Below are 26,000 nucleotides of genomic sequence, written 5' to 3' on the forward strand. Positions count from 1 at the left end.
TTTTAAGATTTTTCCTACATATTTCTATTTAAAACTTTAATCCTTTGTTGTGGCCCCAGCCTACTGCCAGCATTCATGAATTGAACAATTTAAAATTTACATTATGGCTGGAAGCTTTCATATAAGTTTTATCTTTTCTAGTCCAGTAGTTCTTGAGAAGATTTTTCTCATGTGAGCTAAAAACTTCCTTAAATTTACACATATACTAGTAAATTCTTGGAATCAAAATGTTTGAAATACATAGGAATGCCTGTTCACATTGTCAAATTGGTTTTCAGCCAATGCAATATGAATTTCCTATTAAGGTATCCGACCCATAATAGCAATTCAATGAAACTGAACGCATAACAGATATGTATGGGTTGAAATCTCAGTATATCTAGACATATTTTTATGTTTAAGTATCAGTATGCAAGACTGAATGTGCCCTAATTTAAGAACTTGTTATGTCCTTGAAGAGTTATTTCCCTTTGCTTTTAATCATTAAAAATTAATTCTAAAAAAACCTATCTGATATATAATTAGTTTTTAATCATTTTTCTATTCCTGATGATTAAATACATCTTTCTACCACAACATTTATTGATATTCTTAATGTTTCATTTTTTTATTTTCAAAAAATTGTCCCCTTAGACTCCAATGCAATTTTCATTGATCAATTACTGCTTACATAATTAAATTTTTGAAAAATTCTCTTGGTAAATCCTTTTCTACTCTAAAATGCTTTGAATTAATATCAGAGTATTTCATATATAATGGATAGTTATGGTTAGAATATTAGGTCCTAATATGGTTGGATACTTAATATATAATAATAACCTTAATAAAATGTAAAACTTAAGACCCTATTGTAGCAAACAAGGGTCCTTGATTCAAACAAAGCTGAATACAAGAAAAGCACTACATTGTTTTATTCTAACGTCAGAAAATGACAATTTACCTTCCAGAAATTATTTTAAATTTTCCAGTGTAACAAACAGATACATTCCAGCATGATAATACAATCAACATAAGGGGACAGATTCATCTTGTCTCTAACAAATGTGTATGTAAACATGGACCCTTACAACTGTTTTGCCAACAGACAGTACTTAAAATTTCATTTGTCAAAAAACAAGACAAGCACCTGACAGAGATCTAATTTAGTATAGACTAATATTGTTTTCTACAGTAAACCTTTGCCACACTGGAGAGTGATTTCCATTTTTCAGTAATCTCTCTCTCCAGCATATGCTGATGTCATTCTCGGGCTCATTAGCAGATTTTGTTGCTTTCAGTAAATGCCTTCCCTAAAAGTTTCATAATTTCCCCATGCTTGAGGTCTTTCTCCCTTTCCTTCATGGTTCCATAGTTTTCTTTGACGTACATAGCAAACTTGTTGGGGGTCCTGGGTGTTGCAGGGGTAGAGCCTGACCCCTGGGACGTCTGTCGGTTGTTTATCAGGACAAATTGTCCGTGACAGAATCCACACACCTTTCTTGAAGTGTCCAGTGATTTTGAGTGTCGACCAATACTGAAACAAAATAAACAATGCATAGTTTTCTTATTTTCACATTTTTTTTACTTGCTCCATGTGGAATTGAGTCTTCAAACTTCAGTAAGATGCAACCAATCACCTTTAAAAAGGCCAGGTAATGAGCCAGGATATAACTTAATGCCAATGGTTATGTTCAAGAAACAGCTTTATGCAACTAATCCTACTTTGGAAAGTTTCATTTTTGTTCCCGACAGAAAACTGCTGCATTTGAATGCTTCTGCTTCTACCATTTTGACAGGATAGCGAATGAAAGTTGTTCTGCAGAAATTTCCTCACTGTTCAGTTGTAAACATTGCGTGGCAAAGTAAATTCTGAATTAGCCTAAAAGTTGGGGGATTCTGTGCATCAGATAAGAGTTATTTTCTCAAATAAGTAGATTAAAAAAATAAGGAGGTTTTAAAATCCTAATGTGCTGTATGTAAAGAAGAGTAATGAAGCCATGAGTTTCAATTTAGGGTGGCTGAGTTTCTTAGTACACTGTACTAAAATGTAGGAATCATTATTACAGGATGTATAAAAGAATCTATACACTATTTTATTTTGAATGTTATCTTTTGGGAGGAACAGTGTCACATTTGGTCTTCTGGGCTGCTAACCTAGCAGCTAGGAGGTAGATATCTAGCTCTAATGAACAGACAACTCACTTAGCAGCTAGATTAAGATTTAGGATACAAATATCTCATAAATAACTAATTTTTGGAATAAAGTAAGGTAAACTCAAGCAAATATGTATATGTTTTAAAATTTACATGTAATTTGCTAAGATTGAGAAAACAACCTCATATTTTTTTAGTACCTTGTATGATGCAAGGTGGTAACTTAGTAGGCCATCCTGGATTTCGTACCTAGCATAAAAAATTTAGCTTTCCCTACGTAGCAGCTAGGCTAGCATATTGTTCAAGATCGTTACTATATATAGAGGCTGCATAGCCACTACAATCTGAAATTCATACTGAAAAATCTCTAATTTACCATCATGCTCATGTAGTGCACAATATATATCACTGTACACGTCAAATTTAATTGAAAATTTTAAGAATGATAGTTTTTAACATAGACAATATTTAAAATTTATAATTTATATCACACCATCAGAAATCTAAACTTATGGACCATATTTAATTCATTCTCAATACCTGTATCCACATTTACTACACTGATACGTGTACTTGGTAGCAATGCTGTAACTATGGCAACGGGCAATGATAGGAATTTCAGGATGAGTCAAATTAGCCTTTTTGGCCCTGAAAAAGAGATGAAAATGTGTAGATCATCAGAAATTCATTGTGAAATTTTTGAATACACAAAGATCAATGGCTTTAATGAAGTGGATCTGATTTTTGAAGAAGGTGGGTAAAAAATATTAAAACATAGGTAATAAGAGATTACAGAGCTCACCTCAAAGAATGTTGTCTTTAAGTAAGACAAAGTCCCACACTAAACTAATAATCTAGTAGTGTGCATCCCTAGATACAAATTAACATTTATGCAACTTTGGTCTTATAAGGCTTGCAGTTACTTGGGAATGGACTTATCTAAAATCTTTGAGGTAGTCAAATCCAGCATCTGAAGCAAGTTTGAATGTTCATCCCTTGATGCATCATCCATGCAAGTTTGGTTCAGATAGGCCTTATAGTTTCTTGGCAATGGACTGCTCCCAAAAACTTTAACCTGGTCACTCATCCAAAAAATGTAGGTTAGATCCAGCATCTGAAGCAAGTCCAGTAGTATACATCCTTAGATGTATCATTCATGCAAGTTTGGTCAACATAGGACTTTCATTTACTTGGAAATGAGATCTGCTCCAAAAACTTTAACCTGCTCCAAAACATTAACCATGAAACACATTAGAAGCATCCTCCATGCACCTCTGATTGATACAGGGCATGGAAGTACTTGAAAAGAAATCTGCTCCAAAAACTTTAACCTGGGAAGCTGACGCCGAGGGTATTATATAAGCTCCCCCAACTTTGTTGAGGTGAGCTAAAAATTGTTCTATAGCTATAGTAAGCAGAAATACAATGAATGATATCTCTAAACTTTCTCCCAATATAATACTTGATACAGCAATATTTAGCAGTTGTCCAAAGAAATTTATATTTTCTCTTAAAGGATTTCATTCATTTCTCTTTAAGTTTTTTACTTCATCGAGATGTATTACCATATTCTCCAGTAGGGACCATGGCCATCATTTTTGCCGTGAAGCAGCCAAACAGCAGCATGACAGAGTTCATGGATCAAGGTGTCCCTCACCCTCTCTGTAAGTACAAAGGATACAAGTGTTCAAAGAGGAAAAGTATCCTTTTTTGAAAGTAATTATGACTTAAGAAAAGTGTTTGAAATGATGAATAATTTAAAGCATGTCAATTACTTCATCAAAAAATTTGTATCTCTTCAAACCCACTTCAAGAAATTATATTTGTGTGCAAATACAGATGAACCTGTATCTTGAACATCTATATCTTAAATACCATGGATATGCATGTGTATATTGAAGTGGGTTGGAAGTTTAAAACACTTTTTCTGCATGTATTTTATCCTCAATATCATAAATCCAAGGATATCGTGCAGTTTTTCTCAGCCCCATTGAGTTTCAGATAACAAGATTTGACTGTTATGACCAAAAAATAAAAAAAAACAAAACAAAAAAAATAAGATGTGTTTGTGAAACACTGATGCCCCCGTATGGCAGCTTATGGCAAAGGTTAAAGTTTCTCAAATGCAAGTCAAAATCCAGGCCAAAAGATAAACATAGGTAATCAAAGATTACGAAGCTCACCTCGACGAAGGCTATCTATAAGTAAGGCAAATCTCACATCATATTTTTTCTAGTTAGTGTTCATCCCAAGATCAATATCCATTCAAGTTTGGTTTAAGAAGGACTTATAGATACTTGGAAATAGACCTGCTCAAAAAACTTCTAACCTGTTTACTAATCAAGAAAATTTTGGACAGTTCCAACAACCAAAGCAAGTCTGGAAGTTTTCATCCTTAGATGTACCATCCAAGCTGTTTAATCATAACATGCCATAATATTATATAGCTACTCCAAAAAACATTACTCTGGTCACCCATCTGGAAAATGTAGGTCAGATTCAGAATCCAGAACAAGTCTGAAAGTGTCCATCCTAAGATACATCATCCATGCTAATTTGATTAAAATATGGCTAAAATTCACTCATCTGGAAAATCTAGGTCAGATTCAGCATACGAAGCAAGTGTGGTAGTGTCCATCCCTAGATGCATCATCCATGCAATTTTGGTCCAGGTAGGGCTTATAGTTACTTGGGAATAGACCTGCTCCAAATATAGGTCAGATCCAGCATCCGAAGCAAGTGTGGTAGTGTCCATCCCTAGATGCATCATCCATGCAAGTTTGGTCCAGGTAGGGCTTGTAGTTACTTGGGAATGGACTTGCTCCTAAAACTTTAACCTGGGACGCCGACGCTAATGCCGACGCCAACGCCGGGGGTATAGCATAAGCTCATCTCGACTTCGTCGAGGTGAGCTAAAAAATGTTGGTACCCAAAGAAAGGTCTTGTCTCGAGGAATATACCTGTGAAATTTGAAAGCTCTAGCTCCAACTGTTCAAAAGTTATGGCCAAGGTTAAAGTTTTTTAAAAGTAAGTAAAACATCAGGGTCAAGGTCAAAGTTGTTGGTATACAAAGGAAGGTCTTGTCACAAGGATTACATATGTGAAGAATGAAAGCCCTAGCACCAACCATTTAAAAGTCATGGCCAAGGTTAAAGTTTTTCTAAAGCAGGTCAAACTCCTAGGTCAAGGTCAAAGGGTCAAAGTGGTTGGTATCCAGAGGAAGGTCTTGTCACAAGGATTACATATGTGAAGTATGAAAGCCCTAGCACCAACCATTCAAAAGTTAGGACCATGGTTAAAGTTTTTTGAAAGTAGGGCAAACTCTTAGGTCAAGGTCTAAGGGTCAAATTGGTTGGTATCCAGAGGAAGGTCTTGTCACAAGTATTAAACATGTGAAGTATGAAACCCCAAGCACCAACTGTTCAAAAGTTATGGCCAAGGTTACAGTTTTTCAAAAGTAGGTCAAACTCAAAGGTCAAGGTCAAAAGGTCAAAGTTGTTGGTAACCAAAGGATGGTCTTGTCACAAGGAATACACATGTGAAGTTTGAAACCCCAAGCACTTACTGTTCAAAAGTTATGGCCAAAGTTAAAGTCTCATAAAATTTTGCAAAAGTGGGTCAAACTCCAAGGTCAAGGTGAAAAGGTCAAATATGATAGTACCCATGGAATGGTCTTGTCACAAGGAAAACACATGTGAGATATGAAAGTCATAGCTCCAACCAATCAAAAGTTATGGGCAAGGTTAAAGTTTTTGCAGACAAACAGACAGACGGACGGACAGGGCAAAAACTATATACCTTCAAATCTTCAATATGGGGGCATTAAATGGAGTTTGAACAAAATATAATTTACAAATAGTTTTCTGCTGAATGGTTGGACATTTGATGATATTCTATGCAATACATTTCATGAAGATCTAAAAACATAGCAAACAAGAGACTCAAATTGTAAGATTGCTCACCTGAGCCTCTTTCTGTTTCTGACAAATGAATGAGTTAATACAACCTTATAGTGTAGCCCCAAATATGCGTTTAGCAATTCCATTATACAGTAAATTAAATGGTAAACTAATTGAGATCATGCAACCAAGTCATAGCCTTTTTATTACCCAAAAAGTTCCTGAATAAAAACCTTCCATCGTAATCAGATTAGCCTTCACTAGCCTCAAGGTTATGTTTTGTATGAATTTGAATCTTTATCAGACTGGGATATTTGCGTATTAATAAAACTTATTGATACTCTGCTACTCTTGAGCAAATAAATTTTAAAGATTCCTTCCTACATAAAAATTTGCCACCCCCCCTACTCAAGGGCCAAAATGTGAACAATCATGAAATTATCCAATATGGGGAAAGATATTTGCTTATCAATTTTCCTAATTCTGTAGATTTTCTCTCTATATTTTGATGAAAAAATTTGATTCCCTACCCTAACCATTGAGTCCATAATTTAAATACTGTAAACCAACTTTTATTCGCGTTCGAGAAATATCCGCGAGTTTCGTGACCTACTTTAAGGCGAATATTAATCGCCATTTATTTTGCTTTGTATTTGTAGAGAATGTTTCCTCAGTCGCAGAAATTAATCGTCGTGGATTAATTTCAAACTGATGAATAGCGAACAAAAGATTGTGCAAAAAATAGTTGGTTTACAGTAATACTTACAAAAAAGCACCCTCATATTTTTCCTTTTGTTTAAAGGAAATTTTCAGATAGCTTTTGCCTATTTATACTATTTATCTCCCTTTAGTATGGGCATGGTCCTTGTTTCAATAAAACCAGTATCCCCTCAATCTATGAATGCTCCCCACCAAGTTGTAATTGGCTCAGTGGTCTTGAGAAAAACTCAAAAATATAAAAAAGTAAACAGGTAGATAACAGATGAAATAAAACCAAAGACCTTTGGTCTAGATAAGCTAATAATAATTATAAAAAAGAAAGTTTAAGTACAAAGATGAAACTGTATTCAATGAACTTTCATGTACCAAAAATTCCTAATAATTCAATATACACTTTTAATAAACGTATTTACCTGGTGAGTCACAGACTTTGGTGGAGAGCTCAACTCGGACTGAGCTGCTGTCTCGAACCTTGGCATTCTTCTTGTACACACAATATCCAGCCGTCTTCAAGAGGCGATTGTTCCACAATATTGGCAGATCCTCTGGAAGCTTATGAAAATATGACAGATATCAATACATACTTTCTTTGTTTAAAGCCATCTTATGAGTCTTTTGTGAATGAATAATTAAGGCAGTTGTATCAGTATCATCAAAAGCAATGTAGGAAATTAAAATAAAGTACATTGAACTTTATAGATGTACTTGAAGTTTCTTTTCAAATGAAGCACAAATTGAGAGTCTTTGATTCTCATTGGCTCTACGGGTTTGAAATTATAAAACTAAGAAAAAAAAAACTGATGTTAGACTTATCGTATTACAAATTTTACAATTTTTCTGAACGGTGACATTTTTTTTTTTAAGAATTCAGAACAATTTAAATTTAAAAATCTTTCAAGAGTTCCTCTATAGTCTTTTATTTATAAATTTTGGTGGCAATGAATTAAAAGATGAATGTCATTTTAAAACTAGAGGTACTGTGTGCACTGAGCTCACAAAATGATCCCGTGTCCCGTATGATTATAATGGCAAAGTCCATGTTTTGCTACGGGAGACCCAAAATAAGCATCAGATGAAAAAAAATAGGAGGCGCACAGTGGCACTATGTAATAAAGATTCTATGAAAGTATCATTAAATTTTGTTCAGTGGTATAGGATGAGTTGTAGAAAAGAGATGGGTACCCATCAATATTATAGAAAGAATTGCAGTGTCTATCTTTTACTACTGAAAACCTGAAATATGTGTCTGATCAAAAAGTAAAGTAGGAGGTGCACAATGGCATTATGTTACAAAGATTGTGATTTATCGAAATGTTGATGCAGTTGAATAGCTCTCATCAGTATGTGCTAGCATAAGAAGTTTGATAAAAATATTATGAATGTTTTTTTTTAAAAACTGAGTTATACACGAATTGAGAAAAGTAAGGTCAAGGTCAAATGAAAGGTTAAGGTAAAAAATGTTGATGCAATTAAATAGCTCTCATCAGTATGTAACAGCATATGAAGTTTGATAACACTATCCTGAATGTTTTCTTTAAAACTGAGCTAAACACTAATTTAAGAAAAATGAGTTCAAGGTCAAAGGAAAGGTCAAGGTCAAAAAATGTTGATGCAGTTGAATAGCTCTTATCAGTATGTATTAGCATATCAAGTTTGATTACACTATCTTGAATGGTATCATTAAAACTGAGCTAAACACTAATTTAGGGAAAGTGAGGTCAAGGTCAAAGGAAAGGTCAAGGTCAAAAAATGTTGATGCAGTTGCATAGCTCTCAACAATATCTATCAGCATTTGAAGTTTGATAAAAATGTCTTGAATAGTTTCTTTGAAACTGAGCTTTGAACTGAGCTAAATGCAAAGCACGACGGAAAGACAGACAGAAGGACGGAAGGATGGAAGGACAGAAGACGGACATGACAAACACTATATGCCCCAGCCATATTCATGGCGGGGCATAAAAATTGTTTACAGATGCTGCACAGTTAGCTATTTAGACAAGGAATGGAAAACTTTTTCTGGTCTAAAACCAGACAGCTTGAAAGGTAACATAACATATCCTTTTAATATATTCAAAACCAGAATCTTTTACCTTCTTTTCAAAAACGGTCTCATTGTATAATTTATACAGTCTGTTCGTTAAGTCCTCTTTCATCTTTTTGAAATTCTTAGAGTACCTAAAATACAGAAATAATAAATTAAACACTGGAGTCATTATATATTATAGTCCTTAACATGAATCAAATGGGATTATCAGACGGATATAGCATAACACTTTTGTGTTGCCAGATGCATCGTAACATTTTCTGAGACTTTTCAATGATTTCCTGGTGCCAATTTTACCTAAATTTTCCAAATTACAGTAAATCAGGAAACCACTGGTTAAAAAAACAAGAGGCCCAAGGGCCTTGAATCGCTCTTCTGATAAACTGTACAACCTATTACTTCTATTTGAAGCCTCTAAGTATCCTGTATATTTAGATAAACCCTTGAAATTCCAAAGGTAGGTCATCATGACCTACATTTTAGATGAAACACTCTGAGAACCCATGATGATTCTAAGCCAATTTGTATCTGAGAGTTGGTTATGGTGACCTACTTATCACTTGTCATTCTCTGAGGACCCAAGATGCATCAACTAAGTTTGATGATTCTAAGCCAATTAATACCTAAAATATTTTCAAAATTATAACCATAAAATTTCAAAAGTACGTCACAGTGACCTACTTTTCAGGTGACATACTTTGAGGACCCAAGATGCATCAACTGAAAAAGTTTGATGATTCTAAACCAATAAGTATCTGATATATTTAAATAAAGCAATTAAATTTCAAAAATAGGTCACAGTGACCTCCTTTTCAGTCGACTTGCTCTGCGGACCCAAGATGCATCAACTGACAAAGTTTTATGATTCTTAGCCAATTAGTACCCAAAATGTTTAATTATAGTCATATACATTATACATATATCACAGTGACCTACTTTTCAGTCGACCTACTGCGAGGACCCAAGATATATCAACTGACAAATTTGGATGATTCTAAGCCAACTAGTACCTGAAATATTTAATTAAAGCCATAAATTTCAAAAGTAGGTCACAGTGACCTACTTTTCAGTTGTTGTACTCTGAGGACCCAAGATGCATCAACTGACAAAGTTTGATGATTCTAAGCCAACTAGTACCTGAAATATTTAATTAAAGCCATAAATTTTCAAAAGTAGGTCACAGTGACCTACTTTTCAGTTGTTGTACTCTGAGGACCCAAGATGCATCAACTGACAAAGTTTGATGATTCTAAGCCAATGAGTACCTGAAATATTTATTTATAGTCATATAAATTAACATCTGTAAGGAAACATTTTTAGGCCAAAATGGCTCCATTTACGCCAAAAATGGAGCCATGTTGTATGTTGCACTTTAGGATGAAAACATCTTCCTTATCCAAACAAGAGGCCCAGGGGCCACATCGCTCACCTGAGCACTTTGGCTAGGAATAAGCAGAAATCAGTTCAGTCTTGAAAGGTTGAAAAGTTTAATTAATGTAAAAGTGGTTTGGGGGGATTTGAACTAACTTGAATCTATACTTCATATGGATGCTTTTGAATTAATATGACAAATAATGGCTTTGCTGTTCTTGAGAAGAAATTTTTTTTTGATATATCCTTTGTATAACTCTGATCCCCTGTTATGGCCCCTCTATTCTCCTGGGGGGGGGGGGGGGGTCATGAATTGAACAAATTTGAATCTACATTACCTGAGGATGCCTCCATATAAATATGACCAATCATAGCTTTGCTTTTCTTGAGAAGAAGATTTTTAAAGATTTTTCCAATATATTCCTGTGTAAAATTTTCATCGCCAATTGTGGTCCCACCCTAACCCCGTGAATCATGATTTGAACAAACTTGAATCTACACTACCTGAGGATGTCTCCATATAAATATGAACAATCATGGCTTTGCTGTTCTTGAGAAGAATTTTAAGGATTTTTCCTATATTCCTATGTAAAACTTTGATCGCCCATTGTGGCCCCATCCTAACCCCGGGGGTCATGATTTGAACAAACTTGAATCTACACTACCTGAGGATGCTTTCTTATAAATATGACCAATCATGGCTTTGCTGTTCTTGAGAAAAAGATTTTTAAAGATTTTTCCTATATATTCCTATGTAAAACTTTGATCAACCATTGTGGCCCCACCCTACCCCTGGGGATCATGATTTGAACTAATTTGAATCTACACTACCTGAGGATGCTTCCATATAAGTTTCATATTTTCAAGCAGTGGTTCTTGAGAAGAAGATTTTTAAATGAGGCCATTAATTTTTCACGAATTCATAATTATCTTCCCTTGGAAGAAGGCTTGGCCCTTCATTTGAACAAAATTGAATCCCCTTTACTCAAGGATACTTTGTGGCAAGTTTGGTTGAAATTGGCCCAGTGGTTCTTGAGAAGAAGATGAAAATGTGAAAAGTTTACATCAACGACGACAACAGACAAATTTCGATCAGAAAAGCTCACTTGAGCCTTTGGCTCAGGTGAGCTAAAAATCAGTCAGGCTATAAAACAGATCATCCAGTTATTTTTAAACTATTTAGAATCAGACCAAACCCTAGGACTGACCTGAGAGCCTCTCTATCACACCGATCCTTTGGAGTGCCGGTCGACAGAGACCTCAGGAAGTTATACTTGGGTTCCTGCTTGTCCTCCCACACTTCATCTCTCTCCGTGCTTGACATTGGCTTCTTCTGGATTTTCTGCCTTGGTTTCCTTATGATGGGCTTAATATCTGGAAGTTTTTTTGAGTGCAAGTATAATACCATGCACCATTGCATATTAACTTAGCATTAACTATAACAAAACAATAGACACTTATTACTTAAGTTTACATTCTTGCTACTTTAATCTTACCCTTGTATCACACGTACTCAAACTTATCTATGCACACTTCAAAGAAACTATAATTAACCACTTGGTTTTTATCACCTTCCCCCACTCTGGCCTCTGTCTTTTTCTTGATATATTAGCCATGCCTGCTTAAGGTCTTACAACACACTCCTCAAATATCTGTTTTTTATCTCTTCATAATATATATAAAATATTCATAATTATTATTATCTCTGCTTTCCAAACTATTTTCATAATGTCTTAAAAAAACAATACACCAAAAATTGTAATATTGATAACTCAAGAGATTTCCAATAGGATCATATAGGAAACACCATACCCTGGTGTCTTGCACAAATGCCCGGTAAGATACCTCCATTTTTGTGGAGAAACTTGTGAAAGGTAGCAATACTTCAATGAATAATATTTGGGAAATATTTGTCCTCTGACCTAAAGTCATGAAAAACAAACAGTATGGACACAGAGTTCAGAGTTTAACAAGATGTAAGGTGATTACGAAGGTATTATCTAGGAATTTACTAGTACATGTAGCTCTATACATCTATCTTTGGACTTGGTATGGAGCAATCGGCTATTCTAATATTCGGCTATTCAGATAAAACTAGGCTGACAACTTGACTATTCGATAAAACGGGAACCACTGTAATGGTCATTACAATAAGGGTTACTAATGACAACAAGAAGTCTCGAACAAGATTGTAGCTCTACTGGTGTGCACTTATAACAAAGAAAGATATATCTTAGTAGAGGCTACTTCTTTACCAAGTCTTATTGAAATTGGACCAAAACTGTTGGAGTGGCATTTTGAAAGTATGTCAAAGAAATTCTAATTTTAGTAACTAAATGATATATAGAATACATATATAGTATACATCTTAGTATAGTCTACTGCTTGTGCACCAAGTCTAATTGAAGTCTAATTGAAATCAGACCAAAATTATAGGAGGCATAGTATTTGAAAGAATTTCACAGAAATTTCAATTTTTAATTACCATGACATTATTTGTCAAAATTAAAAACCAATACAGAGAATTATTTATCTTAGTATAGTCTACTTGTGTACCAAGTCTTATTGAAATCAGACAAAAACTATAGGAGGAGAAGTAATTTGAAATTTTTTTTTACAGACGGACAGATGGGCAGACAGACATTGGACACCAAATACATAAGCTCTTCTGGTCTCTGACCAGTAGAGCTAAAAATTGACAAATGTAAATATTTTGGGATAGTCTTAGTATTTCCAGGTAATATTCAATAATTTTCTTCTTTTAAAAAAAAAAATAATAAATTTCCATTCTCAAACAATATAGCAAAATATATACATATTCTATATTCATGTGTGTTTATATATAAAAAAAAAAATAAACAAGAAGTCTGTGAGCCAAAGCTCACTAGTAATACCCCCACTTTGATATGAATATATAAACTCTGATGTGAATGTACACAAGTTCAGTTACGAAGAGACGCAGGGATGAACAGGAACTTGACATCAGATTCATATAAAAATGAATTCCACCATATTGCATGCCTCAACAAAGAATGTGCTAAAATTTCAAGCGTCTGCGATGAGTAGTTGCTGAGAAAACTGTGACGAAAAATTTGTTACGGACAAACAGACACACACACACAGACAGACACACAAGAGTAAAACAGTATACCCCCCTCTCCTTTGGAGCAGAGGTATAAAAACATACAAACATATATTAGCACCCACCAGATTTGAAGATGTTGTCATCATCACTGTTATCCAACAAAATTGGTTCCACTTTCCTACAATTTTTAAGAAATTTTCATTTTTTTCCTCTTCTCTTCTGTTTTTATTTAAAAACACAAATGCAATTAACATAATTGTACAGAGTTTAAATTCTAATGCATCTTTGGTAAAATGCATGAATTTATGCATGTATTTCCTCTGACTTTGATCAACACAGCACTGAAACTAGATTTGCCTGAAATGTGAGAAACTTTTTCAAGTAAGACATGTCTGCACAGATCTGAATGAGTGAGTGAATATACTGTAAATGTATCATATTTAGCATGTAGCATATTTGGCAGAAATTGATTATTGAACAAGTTAGCATAGATTTGATTTAGTGCATTTCTTAATGTTCTTATTTATGTGTAAAGGTGCAAGAATTCAGCGCTGTACTTCAATTAGCGGAAGTTGTTTTCCGTGAAAGGCATTATAAAGAATACACAGCAAAACTGAATATGTTTACAGGATCTACCTGTGTACCCTGTGTGGAGTGGTGAGGATGTTACTTGTACTGATGTAGAAGTCTTCATCATTGTCACTGCTGCTCATCTCATCATCGTCCACAATAAACTGGTCAAGGCTGTAAAAAACAACATCCACAATAAACTGCTCAAGGCTGTAAAAAACAACATCCACAATAAACTGGTCAACGCTGTAAAAAAAACAATATCCACAATAAACTGGTCAATGCTGTAAAAAAACAACATCCACAATAAACTGGTCAATGCTGTAAAAAACAACATCCACAATAAACTGGTCAAGGCTGTAAAAAACAACATCCACAATAAACTGCTCAAGGCTGTAAAAAACAACATCCACAATAAACTGGTCAACACTGCAAAAAACAACATCCACAATAAACTGGTCAAGGCTGTAAAAAACAACATCCACAATAAAGTGGTCAATGCTCGAAAAAAAAAAATATCCACAATAAACTGGTCAAGGCTGTAAAAAAACAACGTTCACAATAAACTGGGAAAGGCTGTAAAAAACAACGTCCTTGATAACCTGGTCGATGCTGTAAAACACAACATCCACAATAAACTGGTCAATGCTGTAAAATGGTCAAGGCCGTAAAGAACAACATCCACAATAAACTGGTCAAGGCCGTAAAAAACAACATCCACAATAAACTTGTCAACCCTGTAAAAAAAACCATCCACGATGAACTGCTCAAGGCCGTAAAGAACAACATCCACAATAAACTGGTCAAGGCCGTAAAAAACAACATCCACAATAAACAGGTCAACGCTGTAAAAAAAAAACATCCATGATGAACTGCTCAAGGCCGTAAAGAACAACATCCACAACTAGAAAACTGACCAGTCAGCAAGGGCCCCGCCGAGGGGTAGAAATATAAGGGTGCAGCTTACAGAATGAGAATTTTAATTGATTACAAAAATTAAAAAATATACGAAGAAGAATATGCAATAACAACTGTATTTATAAAATTTCAAAATAATTCATAAATATCCAACAACCTGTAAAGAGTATCCTTGTATTTACATAAGGCAGTAAAAAACATCATATCTATAATAACTCAATTAAATGTATATTCAAACAAGAATAAAGCATGTGTTTTATAAAATGCCAGCCTTCAGTGAATGCAAATATCACCCAGACTTGACCTTAACTTCAAAACAAACATCAGTTGCAGACAAAGGTTAATTTATCTAAAAGTGACAAATAAAGATAAGCCTGGAAAATTCTCTGCCCCAGACAAGATAATTAATCTCAGGGGATTAATTGTACTGCTCTCACATCCTTTTCTTCCAAGTTTACAATAAGAACTTTTTCAATAATGATAGAATGAGTTTATTATTGTACTATCTGTTGTAATTAATAGTGTTCTTGAATTTACATACGGCAACAAAAAAAATGAATAAATAAATAAATAAAATAAATAAATAAAAACAAAAAAAAAAAAATTTAAAAACATATCTTTATGTATATCTTGTTTTCAGAATTTAATAAAATCATACCTCATTGTGTATTTTACCAAAATAAAGTATGAACATTATTTAGATCCACATTTCAGAGAATGTAAATCATTCATAATTGATCTTAACTCCAAAACAAACTTCATTTGCAGACAGAGGTGTTAATTAATCTCAATTTGACAGAAACAGATAATGCTTTGGATTTTCTTCAAGAGGAAAGTTAATTAATCCCATGGGACTAGTTGCAGCTTTCACAGTTTACAATAGGAACATTCTCAACAGTTATCTCTCTTTGCCCTGGCATTCATTCTAGTGTAAAGTTAAGGAATCTACCCCACCACCCCAGCTCCAAGTGGATGACATAGAGAACCAAACTTAGCATCAAAATATGTCTTACTGCCTCTTCAACCAACATACCAAATTTGAACTTAATTGGTCAACTACAAAAAAAGTTATTGGAAAAAAACAGAAAATTTGTGGACGGAAGAATGACAGACGGACAGACAGACAGACGGACAGACAGACAGACAGACAGAGTGATTACTATAGGGCACCTGCAAATCCTTGCGGGGCCCTAATAAACTGGTCAAGGCTGTAAAAAAACATCCACAATAAACTGGTCAATGCTGTAAAAAACAACGTCCACAATAAACTGGTCGAGGCTGTAAAGAACAACATCCACAATAAACTGATCAAGGCTCTAAAGAACAACATACGTATCTGGTATACATTGACCGGTAAATTACTTGACATTATCAATACACGTATTGATAAAAACCTCTAAATGACCATGATGTTTATCAAAAACATTGTACCATGGCCACTAAGCTCTGTATCTGGAAATTGTTCCAGATTAAATTAAATACATAATCTAAACTTAAACAATGTTCCAACATCTGGATATACTCATTAATCATATACTAAAAGCTTATTGAATATATCTGGTAACAATTGAACATATCAAGTAATAATTTTTATGCAAAGATATTTCAAATTGTCACTGTGCCTGCTTCAAAAATATCAACTGATAAAGTCATGCAATTCAGTCATTATAAAAATGGAAACACATGTCAAACCTTCTGTTCTTTTTGGGAGTTCCTTTTGGTGACACTTTCTTGGGAGCTTTCATCTTTTGGAAAACTGCAATAATCAACAGACAATATTTAACAATGGCATTTCATTATTCCGGTCATTTTTTTTTCAACAACATCTATCAAAATATGCCCATTACATGGATGAGTGAATGATTGATTTTTGTTATGCATACATTTTTTTACTTGTCTGTGCAAAGGTTCTACTTTAATTCATGATGTTCTTCATTGTTCATGTCACTGAAAAGTGGACTACAAACAACATTGCTCCATAGGAAACAAAATATTTAAAATTCCTTGGATGAAAAATAACACTGGCATAAATTTTCTCAGGTAACAATATGGCCTTAAATAACTTTTACCATCCATGTTGCCATCTACATTTTTGCCATTTGCCATCCACAAAAATATGGATGACAGGATGTAATATTAGTATCAATGGAAAAAGCAACATTTCAGTGAGACGGCAAAATATTTAATGTGTTGTGTTTATGCAAATTGATTTAAGGTTCCAAACAATTGTGTGGGATATTTATTTACACTGAAGTCTACAAAAACTGGTAATTGTAATTACATGATTCTAACTCCTCCTCTTCATCACTAGAATCACTCTTGTAGTGCTTTGGAGTCCTGTAATTAAAATATTATGGTAAAACAATATTCTATTGATGTCGAGTTATGTTATTTTTTTTCTAAAAAAAAAAAAACAACAACAAAAAACAACATTGTATGTCTCTTTTATCTGTGTTGTATCATGTAATTTTGTAATATAGTTGTCACACTTGCCTCCAGTGGACAGTGCTAGGTTGTTGTTGACCAGTTTTGCTGGATACTTTGTTTTTTTTAACAGAAAAGCCTCTATCAGAAAGAAAATCATCAGAATCAGACGACAGAATTCCCTCATCCCATTGTAACCCTGCCCCCTTAACATCTGGTAAATCATTGTCGGAGTCAGAGGAAATGTCTACATATTTAGCTGTTTTCACTTTATTTGCACTGTTTCCTGCTTTGTCTTGTGTGTGTTTTATTCTTTGATTAATGTCTGGTAAAGAATCATCAAAGTCTGATGAACTTTCTACATTACATTCCTTTTCTCCATTTACATCTTCAGTCATATTATCCACCATGCCTTTTTCATCCTCTTGAGTTATTCTCAAGCTTGTGAAACCTGGTGCCTTTGGGACAACTTTCTTTGTAAAGAGGCAATCACTAGAGCTTTCTTCATCACTACTGAAGTTAGTATGTCCAATAATTCCACTTTCTTCCTTACTTTTACATGTCACTGAACTTTCCATAAAATTTTCCTCTTGGGAGGACAAATTCTGTTCTGTTTTGAAATATCTGTTCCCCTCTCTCCCTGCATTTTGAATTTTATTGAGGTTTTGGGTGGCTTTCTCAGGAGAAATTGTGTTTCCTTTGCTACCTTTTTGTGAAACTTTGATGAAACTTGTTTGGAATGATCTCTCCTCTACCTCCACATATGAAGAACCTGATGCTGTATCTTCACTAAAGTTTTTCTGGCTATGAACAACTGCACTGGTCTGTAAAGAGGCATCTTCTATTTCAACATAGGAGGAATCAGTACATTCTTCTACATGATTCGGTACTTCTTCAGTTTCAACATCAGTAACTTTAACAATCTGTTCACAAACAGAATATATTCCAGAACTATCATTGCTTTTCTGGATTGAATCATCGCTCTGAGGGGATATGGAATCAGCTCCATCCAGTTTTTGAGATTTGGAATCAGATAAACGATTTATCTCTCTGACATCTGCCTGCGCTGAAGCATCCTCTATCTCTATGTAGGAAGAGTTATCGGTCCTTTCTGGACCCTTGACAGATCTATCAGAAATGTTCTGTAAATCTTCTAATGCCTGGACTGGCTTCTCTGGAACATCATCATTGGAGATATCAACAAAATCTTCCATTACAGTCTGAAAAGCAGGCTTCAAAACCTCACACTGTGCTATAGTGTAAAACTGCGTTTCCTCATGTCTTGATCTGTTAATCTGCATCACACTTATGGAATTTGTCAGATCATCCTCAGGGAAATCTGATTGTTTATGATTTTTCATTATATTAAGCTGTCTATAAGAATCTTCATCAGTTACATTTTGTCTTGTACTTTCATTTTTTGAACTCTCTTTCTTTGAAAGGTTGGAACTATTGGACAAGTCTAATAGCTTGTCAATACTTTCTCTGCTATGAATTCTTGTAGATTCTTGAATGGGGTTTCCAACTTCAGCAGTTGAAATGGAGTACCTTCTGTCACTGTTTACAGCAAAACCTGGTGATGTATTTTCTGTATCTGCTGCTGGAATTATGGATATGCGAGTTGTCTTCTTCAGACTTTTCTTTGATTCTTTCCATTCCTTAGTTAAATCAGTGCAAGCTTTGGATTTCCTAGGTAAGACTGGTTCTATAAAGTCTTCATTACTGTTAAGTATTTGTTTCTCCTGTAGTGGTGATGTGTTAAAGGAAAGCTTGTGTATTTCTTTATCTTGATGTAACAAGTGCTTTTCTTTGGATCTGTAGGTATTCTTTGACTCCTTTTCTGTAAAGAAAGTATATGCTAAATTCAAAGACAACAAAATATTTTGGGAAAAAATACATTGCATATGAACAGCCCTGTAAGTCTATTTGAAAAAACTGTCAATAAAATATTGTAATAAAGGATTTATTTAAAAAAAGAAAAAGACAGTTAAGGTTGAAATATACCTTTAACAGAACCATGAGCCACTTTACCAACTCTGGATTTTGCTGATCGTTTTTTGCTACTCTTGGACAACTGCAAAAATATTCAACAACAATAATGATTTCATATACTTAATGAAAGTAGATAAAAAACTTACAGATTAAACAAGAGATGTTTGTGAAACACTTATACCCCCCCCCCCCAATAATTGGAATTTTTCTAAGTCCAAGGGGCATAACTCTGTCAAAAATTGCTCGATCGCACCCAAAACAGACCTTGACCTAGATATTCTCATGATAAATCTGTATACCAAATTTCATTTCAGTATGTGCAACCTCCACAAAGAAAATGAAGGGAAACTGCAAATAATTGGAATTTTTCAAGTTCAAGAGGCATAACTCTGTCAAAAATCGCTCAATCGTACCCACACCAGAATTTAACTTAAATATTTTTATGATAAATCTGCATACCAGATTTCATTTTAGTATGTGCAACCTCTGCCAAGAAAATGAATGGAAACTGTTGGTGGACCTACAGACAGACAGGCCAATCGACAGACAGCAGCAAAGCAATATGCCCTCCCTTCTTCGAAGGGGGGTCATAATTTTAAAAAAAAAAAAAAAAAATATATATATATATATATATATATATATATATATATATATATATATAAAGCACATTTTACAACAACTCTTAAACTAACATAACTGCCCTAAGTTAAGAAATATTAATATAGAAAGCACAAAGAAATTCACTTTTTATAAGGATGCCCACTTCCGCCCCAGCCCGGGGTTGAACTCTCGACCAACAGAACCTGTCTCCTAGCAGTACAGGGACAGCGCGCTAGACCGCTCGGCTATCTAGGCAAGTCAAAAAACTTGCTTTCGATGCCGATGGAATTCTCGCGGCGCTGCCCTACACTACACGGTCATTGAGAATGGAAGTGAGATACAGTTATTTGGACATTAGTTTTATTAGAGGATCGTTACCAATATATATATATATATATATATATATACATATATATATTCTCTCAAACAGGCTTCTCTTTTTTAAACATACCGTCCTCAGTGCTGTTTCTAAGTTATTGTATTGGAACCATCCCAACTGATCTCCCATCTTTTTGAACATCTCAGCGACATTTGGTTTTGAGTCGCATGATAAAGGTGTACTAGTAAACCTTACAGACTCTGTGTCTGTTGGTGTATCTGGAGCCGTCTCTTCAGCCATTCTGGTGTGTCTGAAGTATAAGGACAACTGTCAAATTTAATATACAAGTTTTATCATATCTGCACAATATTTACACAGAGACATTAAATTTTATGTAATCTATGGGTGAATTTGATGCACTAAAATGGGTACAGGTTTCGGTTTGGGTTACTGTCATTTCACCCCAAAACCAGAATACCACATGCATGATTTTTACTAGTGCCCAAGTACAACATAAGCGCCCAAATTGCAACTTCACCAGCACCCCAAATTGAAACCATAAGCACCCAAAATAAGCATCTGGAGTGCCCCAAATCAGTGAACGTCCTGTCCAATCTTACATCATGGGCTCACGTAATGCGATAACTTTTATATGTATAAAGTAGGGATGTCAAAAATATTTAATATTTTCCTTAGTCGATTATTCGATTGCATTATTCGAACGATAGTGGAATATATTCGGAACATTTCCTGAAATTAAAGTTGTATTTGAAACTTCACTGGTACATGATTTATTTATAATTCAGAAACCCTTTTAATTAAATCTATTTAAAAAGTAACATCAAAATTTATGCAACGTAACGCGTGGAAAGCATGATTATTTGAATTTCGAAACCTAATTTTCGTATGATTTCCCTGTCAATAGAATTCATAAATCGGTTTGTACATGCAGTCAGTTTTTATTTTAGTAAACAAAGAAAAAGAAATGCCAGAAGATATTTTTTAAAGATTATTATGAAATAAATTGGGGGAGGGGGGTTAATCTCACACTATCCACACGTCAAGTGCCTGTGAAATTGTTAAACATTTAGATGCATACTGCTTATTCGATTATTGTTTGCACTGGCTAACAAAATGTCCTGATACAGTTTAAAATGTAAGCAAATTGTTTTGATAATTATCGAAGTGTCAAAACATGTCAGAGTTATGGTTTCTTCCTTGCGCTTTAGTGATCTTAAAATAACAAAAAATAATTGGTACATGGTATAAGATCAAGTCAAATTTATAATTTTACAAACAAAGCCTAGTAAATTGGTGGATAATTAATTACAAAAACAACACAGGCAGTTACTGATAAATAATTCCCGCAGTACGCGGCAGTAGTGAAGCACTTATAATTACTGTACTGTCTATACGTACATGGAAAATCAACCGTTTTTTGTTGAGGAAAATTATCTTATCGACTGTCTCTGAGGAAAGACGGTTTCTCAATTTTGTGATGACAATTCCATCATGTTATCACTCTTTCATTGCATTTATTTAATTATGATAATATTTGAATGTCGTTTCATTATCCGATCGTCGGTTCATTCAACTGATAGTCGAATAGTCGACTATTCGTTGACATCCCTAATATAAAGCATTGAACAAATAATTTATTCATTTAACATTTTATTTCAGTCTATGCTGCCATTGGTTTATTTTTAGTTGGATACAACCGTTTAAGAAGAGTACACAACGTTTCAGGACCTGACTTATACAACGTTTCGGGACTATCAATGAGACAATTCAAAACTTAATTGTTAGTACTTGGGTTTCATTTTCAGGACTTCAACAGGTTATTATATTATGGTGATATAGTATGTTTTTTCTTAGTACACATAGCACATAATTTTTAAGCCATAATGATAACTGCTGTATGTGTAATTGAAGCAATAATCTATTTCTTTACTAGGTTACAGGTCTTGAGGTGCTTGAAATGTTCATTTGGGGCATTCATGAGAGGAATTTGGGGTGCTCCTATTCGTACTTCGGCACTGATAAAAATCTTTGGGGCGCTCATGGTTTTGGGGCAAAGTGACTAGCACCTTATGGTTTATAGTTTTGTAAGTTTGAAACTAGTTTTCAAACTGGTTTATTGTTTCAATCCGGTTTACCACAGTAAAACAAATGAACAGTTTAGATCATAGGGACTTGAGACAATATTAGCAAAATCGGGTATATAGTATAATATACCCGATTTTGCTAAGATTGTCTCAATTCCCTGTGGTTTAGATATAAAGATGTCTCTGGTTTACGTTTTATCGATAAAAATCTGTATCTGTACGTTGTAGAATCCAGTTATGGCTTTTTAAGAAAAATCACTGATGAATATGTCGTGCAAAAAATAAAATCATCAGCATTAAGTAAGAAGTAATTTATTACAACTGATTATATACTGAAACCTTTTTAAAGTTATCTGTGTATTATTCTTTACAATTAGAAAACACCACTCTACGTTCACATACCATGCATACATATTCAAGCAGCTTTCAACCGGAAGAGAAATTGAATTTCGCGCACTTTCGTATGTCGCAAAAGAATATAGCCAGACTGCAAAGCGATCTCTTCATATTTTAAAACTTAACAACTTCGATAAACAAAAATTTTGCTTATTTGAAAGTAAGGATAAAATTTCTTAATTATCTTAATTTTTAATGAAATTCATAAATTATGAATTTTGCGACAACCGTAATATGACCATTGATGAATTTTAGATCTAGGCAAACCCAAACCTGTCAGATTTTGGTAAGTAGATACTTTTGGATACATTTTTCAGTGAAAATGTCACATTAATTAAAGAAAATATACATGAGTGTTTGCATTACATATTTTGTGAAAATTATGACCAGGCAATCATACCAAATAGGTTGTTTTTTTTGAAGCAGAATGCCACTTTTTTTTTTTACTCAAACCCAAAAAGGGCTTGAATTATTTGAAACATGCTAGTTCATCGATTTACTTAGTTTAAAAATTATGATTTTAACTCTATTCAATTGGTAAATTGTACATTTTTGATTTAAAAAAATTGAGCTTATCTTGGTGTATGAGGAATTAGGATGGGATCTTTTACAAACTAGGATCAGGAATTTAAAGTTCATAAGTTGATATTATTTTATAAAACATAAATGGCTATTCACCTCAATATTTGTATGATTTGATTCAACCATACTGCCAATCAAATCATTCTTATAACCTCAGAACCAATGAAACCAATGATGCACAATTCAGTATTCCTTACATTAGAACTACATCTGAACTTAATATGGAAAGTTTTAGAAACTTTTTTTATTTGGGACTTAAAGAATACAACATAAAACATTGTTGATTAACTAAAGGAATAATGCAAGTATTTGATGGAGCTTTATATAACCAATGTTTATCAGACATACCAATGTGTTTACATGGCTGATATTCTATTGAAGGTGCTTACCATTACTTTTTTGCTTGTCCAAAATATTACATCCTCTAGAGATGTACTTTTTTCGAACAATCCAAAATATTATTGATTTTCATTATATGGTAGTCTTGATCATAAACTCAATATTAATATTCAGATATTTGAATCAGTACATGCATATAATGCAGAAATAAAGTGTTTTATTTAAACACTGTCATATATGTAACTTTTTTCAACATTTCCAAACCAGTAATTCTCTGTATTTTTTCCTTCTCTTTTCTTGTTTCTTTTTCTACAATGTTTGTTTAATGAATTAATATTATACTTATACTGTATATTCACCAATTCTTGTTGTAGGGAGAGGTCTAAAAGGGTCTATGCCTTCTGCCCAATCCCTTTCAACTTTTGTGAATAAAATTGTGTATAAATTAATTATCTTGGAATCTTCCACCAATTGAAAGGCATTGCGACTAGTTAGTAAATTATCTTGGAAATGTTTGCATCTTCAATAATTGTGTAAACTGTCAGATTGTATTTTGTTATGAAAGAATAGTGAAGGATGTACTATCCAGCAATGTTCTCCTTTCACTCATATACCATGTACTGTCTGTAGATTCCTAAATTTACGTGAGGAATTAATTATCGCCTAATTTTGTGAGGAGCACCATTCGCGAAATAAATTTACTCGCTTTTATTTTTATGGTACTGAAACCCATGGATATAAAATCTCTTTATCAACCGTCCACTAGCGAATTAGTGTTCTCGTGATTTGACGTCAAAGGGCCATTTTGCTATATTAAGTACTCGTGAAAAATAAGGTACCTACAGTATACATGATAAGTGTATGAATATTATGTTTTTCTGGCAAAACAGAGTTGGTCATTGCTCATTATTTTTAATGTTCATTATTTCTGAAAGTCAAAGGTTATAAACCTATATAAAGATTGAGAAATTTATAATTGATGCTACTTGCCAGTGGTTGACTCTTCATTGTGGTATTTTTATAGCAATTAATGAATAGTAAATACACATGTAATTTTGGATATAGCTTGGATGCATAAACAGTATACATGTATTTATTTATTGCACAAAATAAACTAAATGAAAGGCTTTTATTTTTGTTTGGATGGAAAGATAATGCAATAACTTAATTGGGACTTTATTTTTTTTTCTGAAATGCATCAAATTTAGCTGGGACTCAATCTTCTTAAAAATCTTTGGTCCTGGGACTCAAGTTACAAAATTCTAGTGAGAATCTTATTTACAATGAAATGTACTGGCCCATACAGTAGACGGCATTACATGTTTATAAAATTTTAATTTTGATATTAGAATAAACACATAGCAAGATAAATATACAAATATGCAGCAAGGGATAAGTAATGAATAAAATTCATAAATAGTAGATAAAGCTTATCAAAAATTCATCTCTGCCAGAGAAATGTATGTATGGAGACAATCAATATGATGTCAGTGATGTAGTATTGTGAATGTTGATTGGTCTTAGACAAGTCAGTACCTTATTTGTATTTTTCTTATCAGTACAAACACAAAGTTTCTTCTGATAACAACAGAGGTTTTGATAATTGGTGATATTCCAGACTTGCTTCAAAATCATGGAGATTAGATAAGAATGTCTTTATAATCCTTTTCTGTATTCTCATGGCCTCTTGTATTGATTAATAAAGGCATGTTCATAATTAAATAAGGCAACAACTATTGCTTTCTGAAATATCATGGCATTTTTTATTTTTTCTGATGTTAGTGGTCCCATTTGATGTTAACTAGAACATAAATGCATTGCAATTAGATCTCAACAAAATCATTCCTTTAGTCTTTCGTATGGTTCATGGAACCTTATTGATTTTCAAGTTTGTGTGTGCAGCTGAAATGCTCATCATTTTTGTTGAGGCAGTCCCAGTATCTTTTTATAACAAGTATTGATTTTTACCAACTTTTTTCTTAAGGAAAAATATTTTTTGTATAGTTCTGTCATATGTTTATTAAAAAACAAATATCAAATGAACTTATTTATAAGTTAACTTTCCAGTACTTCTCTTGTTATGACATTTTTTTGTGGATTTTCCTCTTTGTTTTTGCCACCATTTGATTGTAAAGGTCAGAGATTGAGATTATTTATGTGATGTTTTGATACAACTCAGACAATTTGAAACCTACAGACTTTATATTTAATATGTAGGAAATGGTTAGAGAAATACACCTTTACATTTGAGGTCACCTGGTCAAAGGTCAGGATCTTTATATAACAACAAGTGAAGTTTGGTATCTTGAACACCAATATCTCAATATCCCATGGATATATTGAAGTCATATGGCAGTCCCAACCACTTTTTTGGAAGTTGAACCATATTTAATCTCCCATGGCTATCATGCACATGAAATATCATTGCATGAGCGGTTTTTGTATACATGTAGTTATATAGCATCCCTTCTGTGTGAGCCAATTTACTCAGCAGTGTACCATG

The 26,000-nt window shown here is 33.7% G+C and overlaps 1 protein-coding gene across 1 annotated transcript; it reads right to left on the reverse strand.

Moving 5' to 3' along the window:
- Positions 1-903: 903 nt before the first annotated feature.
- LOC133196106 (germ cell nuclear acidic protein-like) lies at positions 904-20,380 on the reverse strand. Its single transcript, XM_061332045.1, has 13 exons — positions 20,208-20,380; positions 19,169-19,238; positions 17,234-19,004; positions 17,022-17,077; positions 16,433-16,496; positions 13,889-13,996; positions 13,375-13,430; positions 11,376-11,541; positions 8,843-8,927; positions 7,166-7,304; positions 3,699-3,795; positions 2,674-2,781; positions 904-1,513 (listed from the first exon to the last, which is right to left on the reverse strand). The coding sequence occupies exons 1-13, from the start codon at positions 20,373-20,375 to the stop codon at positions 1,255-1,257; spliced, it is 3,147 nt and encodes a 1,048-aa protein (XP_061188029.1). The 5' UTR covers positions 20,376-20,380; the 3' UTR covers positions 904-1,254.
- Between the last annotated feature and the right edge of the window lie 5,620 nt (positions 20,381-26,000).

Source organism: Saccostrea echinata, unplaced genomic scaffold, assembly GCF_033153115.1.
Source record: "Saccostrea echinata isolate AGI-Se365-2 ecotype Australia unplaced genomic scaffold, CSIRO_AGI_Sech_v1 ptg000030l, whole genome shotgun sequence".
Lineage (NCBI taxonomy): Eukaryota > Metazoa > Mollusca > Bivalvia > Ostreida > Ostreidae > Saccostrea > Saccostrea echinata.

Excerpts from the sequence above, each read along its gene's own strand:
- LOC133196106 (XM_061332045.1), bottom strand. The coding sequence starts at position 20,375 with ATGGCTGAAGAGACGGCTCCAGATACACCAACAGACACAGAGTCTGTA. Across the intron at positions 13,997-16,432 it reads ACTCCCAAAAAGAACAGAAG|CCTTGACCAGTTTATTGTGG; the intron begins GTTTGACATGTG and ends TGTTTTTTACAG. Across the intron at positions 1,514-2,673 it reads TGTAGTAAATGTGGATACAG|TATTGGTCGACACTCAAAAT; the intron begins GTATTGAGAATG and ends ATTTTGTTTCAG.